This window comes from Oratosquilla oratoria, chromosome 37 (assembly GCF_046742065.1).
Source record: "Oratosquilla oratoria isolate Oo_2021 chromosome 37, ASM4674206v1, whole genome shotgun sequence".
NCBI classification, from domain to species: Eukaryota; Metazoa; Arthropoda; class Malacostraca; order Stomatopoda; family Squillidae; genus Oratosquilla; species Oratosquilla oratoria.
The window spans coordinates 639793-659009 of NC_134813.1; the positions used below are offsets into that span (position 1 = coordinate 639793).

Consider the following 19217-nt stretch of genomic DNA (forward strand, 5'->3'; position numbering starts at 1 on the left):
TCAACTCTTATTGTGATCATCTCTACCCTGTTCTCTCCATATGTAACTTTCATCACATTTAGGTTTTTCTTAACCAGGAATATGACTACTCCACCTTGTTTCTCCTCCCTATTTCTAAGACAGCGATTATATAATCCATGTCCAACACTGGTGCTAGTGGACCTCTTAATTTTGTCTCCACAATTCCCATTATATCTGGTTTTGCTCCTGATAGGTACTTGTTAAGTTCGGTTAATCCTAAGATCAATCCATCTATGTTGGTACAAGCTAATTTTAATTTTTCTACACCTTCCATCTCATTCTCTCAACCTTTCATTTTTTTTTCTTTTCTTTTCTTTTCTTTTTATTGAATATATAATTTTTTCAGTCTCGTATCTAATACTCTCCAATAGAACTGCATTATCTCGGTCTCTGTTCTCTTCTTGTTTTTTCTTTAGCTTCATTTCTTAATGTCTTAGTTCTTTCTCTTTCCTCATCATTCACATCTCTTTTTATCCATATATTTTTATAATGTTCGCTTCTTGCTAATTTTCCTTTTCTTGCTAAGATTTCTTCCACTGCCATTTATGACCTTAACCCCTTCCATACGGTGCCGCACACGTAGGCGTCATGGACTTAGATCTCGGTGGCAGCAGCCAATGCCAGCCGTACGACGTGTCGTAATAATACTCGCATCATAAAATATAGTCACCGCTTATATCGATCGTTCTCTCTTCACCCGTGAATTTTGATAACCATAGAAAATGCGATTACAAAAGAATTAGAAAGAATGTCATTATGGAGGGGCGACTACAATAAATATAATCAAGACGCCGATATGGCAGCCTCGCGAATACACTCGCTCCCCATGACGCCTACGTGTGCGGCACCGTATGGAAGGGGTTAATTTGATTTTTAGTGGTTGACTTTTTCCTTCTACATACCAATTCTGTGCACTTCCTCTATTTCCTTATCTATTTCTTGCTCATTATGCTGTGCTACTTTTAGAAAAAAAATTCCCACTTCTTTGTCCTCTTTTTCTCTCAGGAACCAATTTTGGTTATGTTTTTCCTTTAGACCATAGATTAATGTACTATTTTTTTCTTTTCTTTTTTGTCTACTGTATCTCTTACAAGGTTTTCTTTTTGTTTAATTACTTTGATAACTGTATCTCTGGCCTTCTGCATCTGTTGATGAACTATTCCTTTGAAAATTACCATATCTTCTTCCTTGTCTTTTTTCCAATCATTCCTGAGTTGCTGTAATTCATTTTCTCCTATGCTTTTTCCTGCTTGATACACTGGGCAAGTGTAAATTCAATCAAATTTCAACGTTATTCGCTGCGCCTGAAGGTCCTAAGTGGCACGCCTCCCTCTAGTGTGGGTTGCGCCTTTAAATCTGTCCCTTTAAACCTCACCCAGGACCTTTAAATTGCGCGCGGCTGGAAAATTATTTGTCGGGATTTATTTCTAAGTGGTATACGAACATTTTGAACACAGTTTTGAAAAATGCCATATCTTGACCAAATTCACCCCCCCAGGTGTCGCATACCCCCTTAATAACCATGCAGTGAGCGCTGAAACTATCAGTTGTTTTAAGAAACGGTTAGACAACTTTATGGATGGGGATGACAGGTGGTGATGGATATGGAGCTGCCTTGTGTAGGCCTTATGGTCTCTTGCAGTCTCCTTCATTCTTATGTTCTTATTATGAGTATTCTTACCTAATAACACATCACCTTTCTGCATCCTCTCACTACCTAACAGTATTTACTCTCACTCTCCTATTACTAAATGTTCGGAAAAAGTAAAATTAGAATATCAGGACAATATAAAATTGGAACTAAGGAGGTAAAGAAGGTGGGATCTGAAAAAGATCTGGGAGTAATTATCTCAAATGACTTGTCCCCTAATAAACAAAATTGTTGGAGAATCCTATAACTTGCTAAGATCAATAAAAGTGACATTTACCTACTTGTATGAAGAAATGATTAAAAAATATTAGTCACACTAATAAGGCCTAGACAGGAATATGCAGCGACATGATGGTCACCCAATACCAAAAAGAATATAAAGAAAATTGAAAGAATCCATAGAGCAACTGCAGAAATGGCTCCAACACTTTCAAACTTGTCATATGAAGAGACACTGGCTAAATTGGAGTTACCGACTTTGGAGCAAAGAAGAGAGGCAACCTACTGACCATCTATGAAATCATGAAGGGCACAGAAATACTTGATAGAGAGGACTTGTTAAATTGGGACAAGAGACAAGAGGATATGGAAAGAAACTGAAAAAAGATAGTTATAGAAGAAATCTGAAGAACAGTTTTCCACACAGAGTGGTGGACACTTGGAACAAACTGGATGAAACAATTTAAAAGCAAACTAGACATTGCAAGATACAAAGACAGAACACCATGAGCATAGCTCCCCTTCCCGTAAGATACAACTAGGTAAATGTATGGTTCTTGATATCTTGTGTGTTAGGAAGATTGTCCTTACTCCTCCCTTCCTCACCTCTGGCCTGTCCCACGACTTTTGATCCAGGAGGCTCTCAAGGGAATCACTCATGGGGCCCAACCATGTGAATCATGTGCTGTTTGGGCGTATGGCTCTGCTAAAGCTTCCTTGAGGCCCATGGGTAGAACAAAACCTCCTTAAGGAACTCACATGCAGTACCAGCATCAGACCCAATGATGACTCAACCAGAGGCTTGCCTGACCATGTGATGAACACTGAACTCATTGAGGAACTCATGTGCAGTACCAGCCCCCCATATCCTCTGTCTTCATGAATCAGCAGCATAAGAGCATTTTGCATCACATCATACTTTGACCTTGTACCAATTAGGAGCACGGGTCATGACCTGCCTGTGTATATGAAAACTGGATGGAACACCAAAGATGCAGATCACATCAGAGCATCACACTGTGAGCCTGGCTTGTGGTCTCTGTTGCTTTCTCACCTCCTCCCCCCTCCCCTGCAAGAAGACCAAGTTAGGACACAACTTGAAATGCACACTTGTCACCTCCCTTGCTGTCTCTTTCCCTCCCCCCTTTTCTCACACTTAGAATGAGCTATTATCATTGGCACCCAACATTCATTCCTAGATAAACAAATTCTCTCCATCAGAGTCTGTCTTCAAACCAGCCTAACATGGTGCAAGGGTAAGATTACAGTAATATACATAATCTTTTCAGGTGCCAAACCATTTACATGTGATGAGTGCAACAAGAGGTTCATGATGAAGAATCGCTTAGTTGCACACAAACAAATTGTACATGGCCCCAAAACACACTCCTGTTCTCACTGCAAGAAGGTACATACAGCTCTTGTTATTATTAATGTATTTAGTCAGGTGGAATGCAATAATATATTGGCACTTTAATGTATGAATTGAACTTCTAACTGTATTATCTATCTGTATTCTCTCTTTCTCTGTCTTCCTATCCCATAATTTTGGTTACTTAAAACCAATACCATTTTAGTTTGTCATGAGCTTGTCTTGGATAGTTGATAGGAATATAGGATAGAATAGCATATTACCAGTATTCCCCTTTTTTTTTTGCAAGTCTAGGTCTTTTAAGATAAATTATAAACATTACATCCAGGAGGAACCAAGAGGGAGGGAGGGGGTGGATGGGAGTGGAGTATATGGGGATGGAATGGGTGGGAGTGGATTTTATGCCTTTGTTTTTTGGCTGCCTCCCTTGTAAGGGGGAAAAAGCCTTTGGTATATGTATGTATAAACATTACATAATCTTTTAAGTCTTTGGGTGTATTTGGTTATATTTTTGTCATATTCTAGCTAATTTTACTTTGTTCACTGTACTTGTGTTTTCTCCCACAGCTGTTTCCAACACAGCACCATCTGAGGCGCCACCTGCGGATCCATACGGGAGAGAAACCCTACAAGTGTTGCTTTTGCAACTTTTCGTGCAACACACAAGGAAACTTAATCAAACACATACGTAGTGTTCATGAGAAATATAATTTCACATATAAAGAGTAAGTTCACAACAGAAATTAGGTAAAGATGGCAAGAATGGTTTTCTTTGTAACTTCTTTATTTTGTCGTACACAGCACATCCACAGTGGCCTTGCTATGGATGTACTGTGTCGTGCTGCATTGATTCCAATCCAGGGCAGTGGGAGAAATGCAGGGATGACCTGTCATCCAGGAACCAAGAAAAAAGGGAAGGGAGGGAGGGATGGTGAATGGAAGTGGAGTATGTGGAGATGAAATGGATGGTAGTGGATTGCCTTTGACTTTGGCAACCTCCCTTGTAAGGGGGAAAAAAGCCCTTGGTATATGGAATGAACGCAAGAGGAAGACCAAGAATAAACTATATGGATGGGGTGAAGGGAGCCATGTAGAATGTCTGTTGAGGAGTAAAGAGAGAGTACAAAAGATGGGAGTGAATGGAGGGAGATTATGAATAATTGAAGATTGTTCCTAAACAGACATTCTTCTCATCTGCTTCATGATTCCTTTTGAATGGACTGAGGGTGTTGGGGCATCACCTTACAATGAAATGGTGAGGATAAACCAGATAAAGTATTGGTCTCTTACTTTTGAAGAGCTATGGCACACTGCATTGCTTTTGACCCAAGCAATGTGGTGGAGAACAGGACAACTCTTCATCTCTGACTGGGATAGGAGGGTTTGTTGAACGGGTTTCATTGGTTTATGATGTAGGTGCATATATACTAAGATCTGATGAAATGCACTAATGCAGAGTTATTTCTAAATTTATTTCAGTTTTCTAGTTAATGATGTTATCATAATTTTATCATAATTTTTTCTTACTAGTTATCTTCAGAAAACGGGGGAGAGCTCAAATTCTCCCGTAGGAGAAGACAAACTTCAGGAATTAGGGGAAGTTGGAGAGGAAGTTGCAAAGAAGTTGTTACCCACTATAAGCCAGCAGACTGGAACCGAAATTACTCTTGATGAATTAAAAGAAAAGGTTTTGAAAGAGAAGGAAGCAAAGGTATTATGGACAGTTTTGCAAAACATAGTATTATACTTGTGGTCATACTTGTAGCATGTTTAACTATGGCTACCTTGGTAATGAAAAGATGAGACAGTTATACATCTCTTAAATTGAGCCACAGCAAGAAACTGCCCCAAATACATCCATCACACAGAAGACACTGAATACCTCATCTTACACTGCCCCACTGTAGCTGTACCCAAGCATCAACACTATTTCCTTTTTTGAATGACTCAAGTGCCGGTGCTCAGGCTGTTGGCACTTACCAGGGAACCCTGGGTATCTTGCAAAAGAACCAGGAACTTAGTCATTAATTTGTGTGACATGTTCAACTTTTAGTCAATACTAAATAATTTCTCTATGTAGTAATAGGAATATATTTTATGATGTTAAAATATACAGTTAAAGAATTATGATTAACTCATCATTCTTGATGACTTGCTTGATAGATAATGTTCTTTCAGACAATTCTATTTAGTAAGCTGAAGTAGTTAACACATGTAGTATATTTTGGGAAAGAAACACTTAAAACTCAGATTATTTTTTATTATTGCAGGCAGCTAATCTTCAGGAACAGCAGTCTCGTCGCAAGAAGCGAATACGAAAAGTGGTGCCCAGCTATCGCATCATGGACTATGTTAATGGAATGGGAAAGGTTGTGGTTAATCTAGGAGGAACTAGTAATATTATTACAGGTAATGGAGTAGCTCCTACAGCCAGTACCAGCAACAGGAGCACAGCGGCAAGATTGAGCGATGACACAGGATCGGGGAACGAGGAATTTGTTGCTGCACAATCTCTCGGAAATCTGACAGATGCCAAGTACTGGTTGACACATACTGATGAAAGTGGCAATGTTGTGATAATTCCATATGACCCAAGCTTGATATCTGAAAGTGGTGAGGATGGTGAGGAGGAAGGCTGGAGTATAAGGAACCTAGGTGTTGTACAGATGTCTCAGGTGGGGTCTAGTTTTGATAATGAGATATACAGTGGACCAATTTCTGTTCAAGGTGATGGAGACAATCAAGTTCCTGCAGCTCTAGTCATGACTAGTGATGGAAACTTGCATACAGCTGCTGTAGAAGTAGGAGAGTTCCCAGCAGAGACTTGTGATTCTGTGCAAATCAGAGTTGGGCTTGATGCTAACAATGAAGACCAGTCACCATCCAAGAAAGCCACTGGGAGGACAATTCCTGAATCTATCCAGATCATCGCAACAAATGAACCTGTCGACGATGGCCCCATTAGTCCACCCATGATATTACCTGAAAGTGGTTACCTAGTCAGCCAAGAGGATGGGATGTTGAGGTTTGGAGACGACAGTATGGTTGATGCAAATTTGATATTAAAACACATGATACAGACAAATAAGCTTGATGGTGCTGCTGAAATCTCCATAAATAAAATAGATCCAAGTGTTTATTCACTGATGGAAGGTGACTCTGGTGAGAGGGATGGATCAGGGAAGACCTACAGTGAAAGTGATACTTTTGTTATTACTACAAAGGAAGATACAGGACAGGCAGTGAATTTGATGCCAACAGAAGATGAAAAGCAACAGTCGCTAGTACTGGTTGTCAATGAAGGTGAAGTGGATTGAAGATAAGTAAAAGTCTTGTAAGGAGAATAAATGTATATTTATGTGAATATTCTAAAATTATTCTTTTGTAACCTAAAATAATTGTGTGAAAACAGGTCAGATCTGTTGCAGTCAAGACAGACTGCAAGAGAGTGACATATTATTAGACAAAGAAACAGTGTGTGCAAACACTATTCAAGATTTTAAGAAAAAACTTGATGCTGAGAGATACAAAGATGGTGTCACCACGAGCATAGCTCCCTTCCCGTATAATACAACTAGGTAAATACAAGGCATGTTACACAAGGTTAACGTTCGCTCCAACATCGTGCATGTGAACGCGTGCACACATTTTAGGAGTAATGTGGTATTGGACCACCAGCAGACATGACTTTCCCACTATAATGAAGGAGACTGACCTCACAACTAGGGCAAATGCCCATTGGTCAGCTCCACAGGTAAACTTCCACAAGGTGACTTTTGAAGACTACCATACAAACTATATTTCTTCTATATATATTTTTTCCTTCTATTTCATTTATGCCATGTTTTCCTATTGTTCTAAGTTAGGTATATTTATTGTAATTAGCTAGCAAAATATTGAGTGTATCACTCAATTAGTTGCATGACAATTTTGGCCTCTTGTGTACAAATGCTACCTATAAATTGATGAAGTGTCAACTGACGCCAAACCCTTCTTCACCACGGCTCAATGCTCGGTGGACAGATTCAGATTCACCATGGGCTTGAGTGAGCACACAGTCTCCTCTCTGCTATCCACGCAGAATAAAGTCCTAAAAACTCATCACTGTTTATATTAAAAAACCCGCTACTTGTTGGTTGCCTGGTCACCGAACTCTCTACCTCTAAGCCTCCAAAGAACTTATCAACAGTGTGGATAGGAACACAATCCTGCCACAGATGAATCTTTTATGATTTTTTATGTATACCATTCTTTTATTTCCACAACGGAATGGTCTTCCTTGACAAGAAATGGTATTTAAAAATTGTGCACAAGTTCATGTTCCTATTTCTGGTACTTGTCAGTGGATTTTGTATTGAGAGTAATGATTGCAAATACATGCATTCAGTACTTTAGTGAAGGGGGCTTTGGGGAAGAGGGGAATGTCTGTTGAGGAAGGATGGGAGAGGACAGAAGATGGGTGAATGGGAATGGTTGTATATGGATGATGATGTGATGCATGAGGTGGAATGGGTAGGGGGATAGGGGGTGAGGTAGTATGTGTGAGCAAAATTTGATGCAGCCTGAAGGGATTTCTCCCCGTCTTCTCCTTTTATGCATGGGAGGACGGAGAGGGGGGGGTCGCCGATTTAATGAAGCGGCCTTGCTATGGATGCTGTGTCTTGCGACACTGCTTCTGACCCAGGGTAGCGGACAAGGTGCAGGGATGACCTGTCATCCCTGAGGTGCTAAGATAAGAGGGAGGGTGGAGGGGTGTGGAATGTATTCAGGGATGGAATGGGTGGGAATGATTTTATGCCTTTTCCTTTTTGGCTACCTCCCTTGTAAGGGGGAAAAAGCCTTGGTATATGTATGTATAGTACTTTAGTGACTAATGGCATTCATATGAACCAGTCATATAGCATTCATTCATGTTTGTAGAAAAATCTCCACTCATAGTCACTTTTTGAACATAATCCTGCCCCCCCCCCTTTTTTTTTTTTTCTCCTGTCTGGGGTATTGACTGCATGTTATTGTGGGGTTAAAAGCTGCTAAGTAGCATGCAGCTGATACTTTAGGGTCTATATGGGGTGCACCTATGGACCAGGGCCACACATCATTTTATCTTTGGTAGAGGAAATCTCTGTTCATAGAGAAATGATTATACTTTATTATACTGCAACTGTCCTTCCGTTATGCTGTCCCCTCCCCTCTTGTTACTGTCCTGTACCATTTCTCTGAATATTCATTTCCATTGCATAACCCTGTGGTGGGGGAAAAAGAATACTGCCACCAAGTCTTTCCACTTGAGTCATATGAGGTGACAAAAAACAGGATGGGGATAGGACTAGGCATCCTTCTCCCTGTAGCCTTAAAGGGGACATTCCTAAAAAAAAGTAAAGGCATAAGAGGGTCTAGAAGTTTTCCAACCAGTACCTTAAGGTTTGGATCTTTTATTGTACATGGATGTCATACAGATGAGAGTAAAAGGTAAGAGACATTCAGTATGTTATTGAGACGATGGATGTGTTGACATCGAGTGAAACTAAGTTGAAAGGGAGGGGCAAGTTTGAGTTTGGGAGGATCTCAGGGGTGAAGAGAGGATGAGGGAGAGAAGGGATGGTTATACTTGTAAGTGAAGAGATAGGTAAGCATATAGTGGAGTGGAAGGGGGTTTCATCAGGGTTAATGTGGATGAAGGTGAAACTGGGAAAAGAGATGTGGGTTTTTGTAAGTGCATATGGGCCTGGTAGCGAGAAGAGTGTAGAGCAAAGACAGGCTTTTTGGATAGAGGAATTAGGGGGAAATGTCAATGTAGTGGTATTGGGAGACCTTAATGCTAGAGTAGAAAATGGACCAATAGATGTGTGGTGGGGAAGTATGGAGTTCTAGGAAAAAAATCATAGTGTGTGGATGGTGATGTGTCTGAAGAGTTGATGATAACAAATACAGTGTTTAGGAAGAAAGTCAAGCATAAGTACATATGGGAGAAGGTGGTGGATGGAAGGGCGGCAGATAGAGCGTTAATGGTCTATATAGTGGTAACCAGGAGTACAGTAGGAAGAGTTAAGGATGTACATGTTCTAAGGGGAAAAAGTGGGGGATATCAAATAATTTTTTGGAAGTAAGTTGAGTGGTTTCTATGCCATTTTCTTTTTGGCCACCCCCCATGTAGGGGGAAAAAGCCTTTGGTATATGTATGTATGTATGTAAGTTAAGAGTGGAGGATAGATGGAGAAAGAGGAAAAGGACAGAAGGTAGGGAGGTGCTTAAGTGAGAAAGAAAAGGAGTAAAAGAAGAAGCTGAGAGAGGAGTGGAGGAATGGGGATGGTTCAAGGAGGGAGTTGTGTGTGCAATGATGTGTGGAACAAGAAGGATGGGAGGAAATAGAAGGAAGGGTAGCAAGTGGTGGGACGAGGAAGCAAAGAAGGTTGTAGAAGAGAAGCAAGCATTCATAGATTGGTTACAAAATAGGATGAGAGGTACAAAGAAAAGAGAAAGCATAAGATAAAGGAGGCAAAGAGGAGAGCAGATGTGAAATGGGGTAAGAGTATGACAGAAATTTTTTAAAGTAATAAAAAAATGTTTTGGAAAGAAATTAAGTGAGGAAGAGAAGGAATCAAATAGAGAAGAAAAGGTAGAAGGAGCAGATAAAGAGATGATAATGGAAGAGAAGGCAGTACGAGGAAGATGGGCAGAGTATTTTAGGGAGTTGCTAAATGTGAAGGAGGATAGGGAGGGAAAGGTATTTGCAATGGGAAGTGCTAAGAAAATAAGTGATGAGTGAGGAAAATAGAGAAATAAGGAAAGATGTGAAGGTAGTTGTTAAGATGATGAGAGCGGGTAAGGCACCTAAGTTGGATGGATGTCATAGACATAGACATAGAAGGGTCCCGGAAGAGGCTATTGAGCCTGTGACTCCGGCTCTAAATGACTAAAACTTAGGTCATCTGGGGTCTAGTGGTCACTGTGGTCTAGGTGTTTGTTATTTATTTGAGCTGTGTAATCGAATATTTGATCTTGATGTTTCATGCAGAATGTAAAAAGTGTAATGCAGAATGTAAAAAACAAAACAAAAAAATACAAGGGACAAGTATGAGTGTAGTAGTTTCAGAGGGATCAGTTTGTTAAGTGTAGTTGGGAAGGCTTATGGGAGTGTTTTGATTGAGAGGATTAGGAGAGGAACAGTGTGGGTTTAGGACAGGTAGGGGTTGCATGGATCAGATTTTTGTGGTAAGACATGTGAGAAAACTTTAGGAAAAGGTAAGGATGTTTTTTGGGCTTTTATGTTCTTGACCATGTCATTTGAAAAGGGTCTCTGGTACCTAAACGTATACACCAGGGTTGTCATTGTTGTCATCACTGTAACCTCCACTGCTGGGTGAGACCATAAATCATTCAGGGCCCCCCTAGGCCCAGTACTTTGAAATAGTGGGGGGGCTTAAGTATTGCAATGATGGGCTGAGCTGTACCAGCCAGGTCCTACCATGCTGGAGGTGTCAGCCCAGAGCTTTCAGACAAAAGCTGGCCAACCATGACCAAGTTCCTCCGTGGACATTCACCACATCAACCCCTCATTCATAATCACTCTAAAGAAAGCCCTGTGGCAATGGCTAGTGACGATGGAGGCAGGAGAAAGTGATCTCTGGGAGCCTCTAGTCACAAACTACACATAGGCGATGTGGGCAAGAAAAGTCGCTCTTGTGTTGGGATAGAGGCAACAACACAGTTCGGTAGCTACCCACATGACTGAGCAGCCCTGTTCAGGATCCACTCTGCTCACCCCACATGGGGAGGGGGCTAGAAGAGGTGCCCTAAAAATAGCTTGCCTCGTTTCTACCTGACTGGGGAACCACCCCCAGTAAGTTTACCCTCATTGCGGTCAAGACAAACCCATAAATAATAAAGACCCTGGCTCGAACTCGGAACCGGACCAACTCCCTGCAACCCCAGTTTCTTCTGATAACAACTCCAGCTCACCTAAGGACCATTCTTATGAATACTCTCAACAGAAATCACCGGGACACCAGGGTGATAAAACTACTGGTGGTAATCCAAAGAGCAGAGTACTTTTCTGCTTAAATATTTGCTTGAATCTTGATTATGAAGAGGTTTATATCTCAAGCAAGAAATATGGAAGAGTGAAACGAATCGGACTGAAACTTTCAAATGATGGTAGTTCATATGACTGCTATATAGTATTTGATGAAAATAAATCTGCACTTGAAGCATTGAATGGATTAAATACCCACCTTGTGAATAATTCCATGATCAAAGCTCGCCTTTTTAATATAGATAACTTGAAAAATGAGAAATACGACTTTATTCCAAAAGAAGAAGAAACAGTTCAAAGTATGCCCCCTAGGAAGTCTCCTGCCATACTCTGGTATGTTGCAACATACAGAGAGGACAGGGAGAACTTGAGAGCCTCAGAATGTATTGAAAATAAAATAGGTACCTTCCCTTATGAAGACCTAAAGAAATATGGCAGGAGTATCTTGATAAAAGCAGGTAATGATACCCAAGCCAAGCTTCTATCAAACTTCAGACCCACCAATCATGGCAACATAAAGCAAATAACACCCCATAAGAGCTTCAATACCTGCAAGGGCATTATTTTCTCTGAAGACCTATATGATTTCTCCGAAGAAGAAATTTTTAAAATGTGCCCTGAGAATGTACATGAAGTAAAAAAGCTAAGAGGAAATAATAACTCCATCCTCTTATCTTTCTCTACCACAGTCCTCCCTGATGTAATAGTCATCAAACACTCAAGATTGAGTAAAAAAAAATATAAGCAACGCCCAACTCAGTGTTACAACTGCTTAGAATATGGTCATATTATCTCAAAATGTAACAATAACAAAAAATGTGACAAATGTTCTGAAGAGCATAGGGAAGACAGTATCTGTACAAACGTTCCATACTGCCTCCATTGCTCTGGTAATCACTCCCCTAGATCTAAGGAATGCTCACATTTTAAATTTGAACAAGACATCCTTGAAATAGCCAATTCTGAACATACCAGTATTGGCAATGCAAAGCGGAAACTAATGGGAGCCAATAGAAACCCCAACTCAACCTATGCTGACATAGTAAAGAAAATTAAAATAAAATTAGATAATAACTTGTCAGATCCCAACACTTGCACACAAGAATGTTTTAACCGGAATTCCCAAAACCCAGACTCCAGTACCTAACACTAGTGCTGCAGCAAACACTATTAATAGTGTGGACCATGATAATATTTTGCCTGATCCTAATAACCATTCAAAAATTAAAAAGGCTAGCTCACAAAACAACCCTCGAACCACCAGCAGCCTATCTACTAAGCAAAAAATTCAGAATGTGCCACCTAATAGTAGATCAGTTGATGAAAAAGAAAAGGATATGAAACTAGAAACAAATGCCAAAATAATAACAGCCCTCGAACCACCAGTAGATAGGCCGCTGGTGGTTCGAGGGTTGTTTTGTGAGCTAGCCTTTTTAATTTTTGAATGGTTATTAGGATCAGGCTGAAGAATCTGATGGATTCATAGAACCCCCTGTCAAAAAGAGAGCAAAAAACAAAGAGAACACGACAAACTCTGATTGTGATACCTCCAATATATTTGACTCGCCCATGGAAACAGATAATACTACATCTGAAGATACTACTTCCATACTGCTTCCCCAAACTACTGGCAAGATGGAAACTGTGGAGAATGTCTCTCCAGACTACCAAAGGAAGTCTACCAACTCCCGTACATCCCCGAAAATTTTTCTTGAGAACCTTCCCCTATCAAGTACTCATGAAAGGCTGAAAGAATCTCAACCTTCCAAGATAAAAAGACTACAGAAAAACTTCAATCCCCAACATACTACAACCTCTAAGGGAAATATGTCTGTCAAAGGGAAAAAATAACCTATTCAAAGATATCCTACAGTGGAACTGCAAAGTTCCCTGTGGTGGGGGGAAAGAATACTGCCACCAAGTATTCCCACTTGGATCGTAAGAGGCAAGAAGAAAGGGACGGAGATTGGGACTAGGCATCCTTCTGCTTGTAGCCCCATAGGGGACATTCCTAAAAGAAAAAGTAAAGGCATAAGAGGGTCTGGGAGTTTTCCGACCAGCACCCTGAGTGTATTCAGGGATGGAATGGGTGGGAATGATTTTATGCCTTTTCCTTTTTGGCTACCTCCCTTGTAAGGGGGAAAAAGCCTTGGTATATGTATGTATGTATGGAACTGCAAAGGAATAAGAGCCAGATCTGAACAGCTAAAGGTCATGCTACATGATTTTAATCCAAGAATTATTTGTTTAATGGAGACAATGATAGGCAATAACCTGTATAATCCTGGATTAAATTACTCTATATACCATTCGCCTCCTCCTCCAGGAGATATTGCCCATGGTGGAGCAGCAATAATAATTCATAAATCAATACAACACACAGTCTTAAATCTTGTGACATCTCTGCAAGCTGTGGCTGTTGAAACTATACTAGATAAAAAAATTACTATATGCTCTCTTTATCTTCCACCTAAATGTGGCTTCACAGGACATGACATTCAAGACTTAACTAACCAGCTCCCAAGCCCGTTTTTATTGCTTGGTGACTTCAACTCTCATAATCCTCTCTGGGGAGGTAGCATATTAAATGCTGAGGGGAAATTAATTGAGAAGTTTATTGACAATAATCCTATCACCTTGTATAATGATGGATCTATGACTTACCATAACACAATAATACAGCCAGTGCCATTGATCTAAGTATATGTTCATCTTCCACCCATCTCGATTTTATATGGTCTGTCAATGAATATCTTAATGGAAGTGACCACTTCCCCATCCATCTTAAGTATGTCAAAAATACCCCAACAGAATGTCCCCCTAAATGGAAGGTTCAGGAAGCTGACTGAAATAAGTATAAAAATAATTTAGAGTGAGAAATGAAGAGGTGAGGAGGAGAACAGGGATGAAAAGGGAGTTGGGAGATAGGGTTGATGAAAGAGTATTAGGATGGTTTGGACACATGGAAAGAATGAGTGAAGAAAGACTAGTAAAATAGGTATGGAAGGCAGATGTGGAGGCAGTGAACATGAGGGGACGTCCCAGGATGAGGTGGATGGATGGGGTGAAGGGGGCTTTGGGGAAGAGGGGAATGTCTGTTGAGGAAGGATGGGAGAGGACAGAAGACGGGTGAATGGAGAATGGTTGTATATGGATGATGTGGTGATGCATGAGGTGGAATGGGCGGGGGGATGAGGTAGTATGTGTGAGCAAAATTTGACGCAGCCCAAAGGGATTTCTCCCCTTCTCCTTTTATGCATGGGGGGACGGAGAGGGGGGTCGCTGATTTAATGAAGCGGCCTTGCTGTGGATGTGCTGTGTCTTGCGACACTGCTTCTGACCCAGGGCAATGGACAAGGTGGTACTAAGATAAGAGGGAGGATGGAGGGGGTGAGGAGTGTATTTGGGGATGGAATGGGTGGGAATGATTTTATGCCTTTTCCATTTTGGCTACCTCCCTTGTAAGGGGGAAAAAGCCTTGGTATATGTGTGTATGTATGTATGTAATTTTAGATCAAGATTTTGAAACTTTTGACAGTCATATAGAAGCATATAAATTTTTTACTGAAGCAACCTTAAAAAGTGCTGAGATTGCCATTCCAAAAACTAAAGGGAAACCCACTAGACCTGCAGTTCCATGGTGGAACAAAACCTGTGGAGTACTGAGAAAGATAACCTGAAAATGTTACCGACAATACAAAAATAGCAGTTCAACACAGAGGAGCAAGATTATATATAAACGTGCTCTTGCTAAGCAGCGCAAACACTTAAAGAAATCAAAGCGAGAATCATGGCTTCACTACATAAATGGGATTAACTCTAAAACCCCTTTGAGCGTAGTGTGGAGAAAAGTGTGAAAACTTAGTAGCAAGGTCGTTCCCTCACCTTTACCTACGCTTAAAATAAATAACGCACTCATTACAGATCCATATGACGTTGCAGAAAACTTGGGTGAACACTTCTCCAAAATTTCTAGTCCAGAAAATCACTCACCCAAATCTCAGAAAACTCAAAATGCTCAGATTTCTCTGAATCTCAACTCAAATAGCAGAGAAATCTATAATGTAAAATTCTCCCTACAAGAATTTAAAGAAGCTCTTTCTTCCACAAAAACTACAGCCCCTGGTGAAGACACAATATTATACGAAATGATCAAGAATCTCCCAGGAGATGCTAAGACCTTTCTTTTAAAAATCATCAACAGAATCAGGGAGACAGGTATATTACCTAAAAGCTGGAAAATTGCCATTATAATACCTATCAAAAAGCCCAATAAGAATCCTTTTGATCCATCTAGCTACAGGCCCATACCCTTAACCAGTTGTGTCTGCAAGTTAATGGAAAAGATGATAAATACCAGACTTGTTTGGTACTTAGAATCTGAAAGCAAACTTTCACCCTATCAGTTTGGTTTCCGTAAGAACAGATCCACGCTGGACCCACTGCTGAGACTATCCACCCAAATCCAACAAGGATTCCCAAAAGAGTGTCAAACGATAGGTGTTTTCTTTGATCTCGAGAAAGCCTATGACACAACTTGGAGATTTGGAATTATCCAACAACTTAATAAAATAGGCATCCGAGGTAATATGCTGAGATTCATTAACTCATTTTTATCTGATAGATTATTAAAGGTTAGAGTTGGCAATAGTCTCTTGAAACCATTTATTCAGAAGGAGGGTGTCCCCCAAGGAAGTGTCTTGAATGTCACTTGTTTTGCTGTGGCAATAAATAATATCTTAGAAGAAATTGCACCACCTGTAAAGAGCTCCCTTTTTGTGGATGACTTGGCAATTTATTGTACAAGCTATGATGCTATTTCAGCCTGCAAGCATTTACAAAATTCAATTAATGCTGTTAGTAGATGGGCTGACTCATGGGGCTTTAAAATCTCAACCATAAAAACCACTGCTGTACGTTTTACTCGATGTAGACAAAGAGAGGTAATTCCAACCTTAAATCTAAATGGAACCATTTTACCATATGCAGAAGAGGTAAAATTTCTTGGCATGATTTTTGACTCAAAATTGACTTGGACCAGCCATATTGATACCCTGACAACGAAAGCCAGGAAATCATTGAATATCTTGAAAGTTATATCTAGCTTTAGTTGGGGAGTAGATAAAAGATCACTGCTAATGTTATACAATACTCTTTGCCCATCCAAAATTGATTATGGTTGTCAAATTTATTCCTCTGCTTGCAAAACTAGACGAAAGGAACTTGACATAGTTCATAATATGGGCCTTAGAATATGCTCAGGGGCATGTAGAACATCACCAGTAGAAAGCATTTATGTAGATTCTGGTGAACTGCCACTTGACCTTCGTAGAGAGGAACTAGGACTAAGACTTTTATTTAAGATCAAGACAGACCGTAAAAACCCTGCCTTTGATATTATTAGGAATGTAAATGGTGATGATATTAAAGGTTCTAGATCTTCAAAACCCCTTCAAGTCAGATTGAATGAACAGGTAGAAGATGTATCTATCAAGACCCAGAACATCTTTCAAGTGGGCCATCCACATATTTCCCCTTGGATTACCCCTGAAATATCAAAATGCTCTATAGAGATAACCAAAAGGAACACTCCCATTGAGCAGGTGAAGTCTATATTTTTAGAACATGATAAAATATATGAAGAACATATAAAGATTTATACTGATGGATCAAAGTTGAATAATGGAGTTGGATATGCTGTCATCCATGATGACACATCATACTTATCTAAACTTCCTGATTCGGCCTCCATATTTACTGCAGAAATAACAGCAATTAATCATGCTTTAAAAGTAATACATGAAACCAAAAGAGATGCATTTGTAATTTATTGTGACTCAAAGAGTGTATTGGACAGTATTAGCTGTTGTAATAGCTTTCACCATTTAATACAAAAAGCTCAGGAGTGGCTATTTCATATTTCCTGCCGACACAAAGAGGTTCATTTCTGCTGGGTTCCATCACACGTGGGAATCCACGGTAATGAACTAGTTGACAAGGAAGCAAAGGAAGCTGCACAATGTAACAACATGCCAAATACCAAGATACCACATTCTGACATGAAAAGAATAATAAAATCCCATTATTTTAAACAAATGGCAAGAGCAATGGTCTTCCCCAGTTTTAGCTAATAATAAGAAATATAAAAATATTAGAAATTCCATAAATCCATGGGTCTCTGGTTTTAACTTGAACCGCAAAAACCAGGATATTTTAACCAGATTAAGGATTGGACACACCCGCCTAACCCATAAATTCATCCTGGATAGCGGCAGTGCACCTGAATGTGCTCATTTTGGTACTTTGATGTCAGTTGAGCACATTCTAGTGCACTGCCCAAAGTTTTTAAATATAAAGACGAAGTACAATCTTCACTCAAAATCTCTTAAAGAGATTTTGGGTGAGGAAGCTGATATTGATCAACTTTTTGGATTTTTAAAAGAAACAAATATTTTCAATGAAATTTAGATTTCTAGCTAAACAATTTTATTTACTTCTACTTTTTATGGATCTGGAAAAGGCTTATGATAGGGTAGACAGAAAGGCACTGTGGGAGGTTATGCAGATATACGGGATAGGAGGAAAGCTTCTGGGAGCTGTCAAGAGTTTTTATGAGAGTAGTAGAGCTTGTGTCAGGATTAGAAATGGAGAGAGTGAGTGGTTTGAGGTAAAGGTGGGACTTCATCAAGGATGCGTTATGTCGCCCTGGATGTTCAACTTATACATGGATGGGGTGGTGCGAGAGGTAAATGCAAGGGTAGTGGGTCAGGGATTGGAGATGGTTAAAGAAAATGGAGAAAAGTGGGAGGTGAGCCAGCTGTTGTTTGCGGACGACACTGCGCTTGTGGCAGGATCGGAGGAGGGATTGAGGAAGTTGGTGGCAGAGTTTGGGAGAGTATGTGATAGAAGAAAGCTAAAGATAAATGTGGGTAAAAGTAAGGTGATGAGATGTACAAGGGGTGAAAGTGGCAGTAGACTGGAAGTGAGCATTAAGGGAGAGCGACTGGAGGAAGTGGATAGTTTTAGATACTTGGGTGCAAATGTGGCAGGAAAAGGTGGAGTGAAGGTGGAGGTAGAATGTAGATTGAGAGAAGTGAGTAAATGCCTTGGTGGATTAAAGAGTGTAATGAGGAATAGACATTTGGGAATGGATGCTAAGAGGAAACTGTATGAAGGAGTGATTGTGCCAACAGCACTGTATGGGGCAGAAACATGGAACATAAGAGAAGAAGAGAGAAGGAGTTTGAATGTGTTTGAGATGATATGTCTGAGAAGTATGATGGGGGTTACTAGGCTAGAGTGAGAAATGAGGAGGTGAGGAGAAATACAGGGGTGGAAAGGGACCTGGGAGATAGGGGTGATGAAAGAATATTAGGATGGTTTGGAGACATGGAAAGAATGAGTGAAGAAAGACTAGTAAAAGAAGTATGGAAGGCAGATGTGGAGGGAGTGAACATGAAGGGACGTCCTAGGATGAGGTGGATGGATGGGGTGAAGGGGGCTTTGGGGAAGAGGGGAATGTCTGTTGAGGAAGGACGGGAGAGGACAGAAGACAGGGATGAATGGAGAATGGTTGTATATGGATTATGTTGTGATTGCATGAGGTGGAATGGGCGGGGGGGGGATGGGGGGTGAGGTAGTATGTGTGAGCAAATTTTGACACAGCCCGAAGGGATTTCTCCCCGTCTTCTCCTTTTATGCAATGGGGGGACGGAGAGGGGGGTCGCCGATTTAATGAAGCGGCCTTGCTGTGGATGTGCTGTGTCTGGCGACACTGTTTCTGACCCAGGGCAGTGGACAAGGTGCAGGGATGACCCGTCATCCAGGAGGTGCTAAGATAAGAGGGAGGGTGGAGGGGTGTGGAGTGTATTCAGGGATGGAATGGGTGGAAATTATTTTATGCCTTTTCTTTTTTGGCTACC

The 19217-nt window shown here is 40.5% G+C and overlaps 1 protein-coding gene across 1 annotated transcript in view; it reads left to right on the plus strand.

Annotated features, from left to right (window-relative positions):
- The window catches only part of LOC143019490 (uncharacterized), a 67346-nt gene extending 59982 nt beyond the window's left edge, over positions 1 to 7364 (plus strand). Inside the window, exons 11-14 of the mRNA XM_076175132.1 lie at positions 3181 to 3299; positions 3831 to 3988; positions 4794 to 4974; positions 5534 to 7364. Coding sequence (XP_076031247.1) covers positions 3181 to 3299; positions 3831 to 3988; positions 4794 to 4974; positions 5534 to 6580 — 1505 coding nt within the window. The 3' untranslated portion in view covers positions 6581 to 7364. The remainder of the gene's footprint in view (positions 1 to 3180; positions 3300 to 3830; positions 3989 to 4793; positions 4975 to 5533) is intronic.
- The last annotated feature ends 11853 nt before the right edge of the window (positions 7365 to 19217 follow it).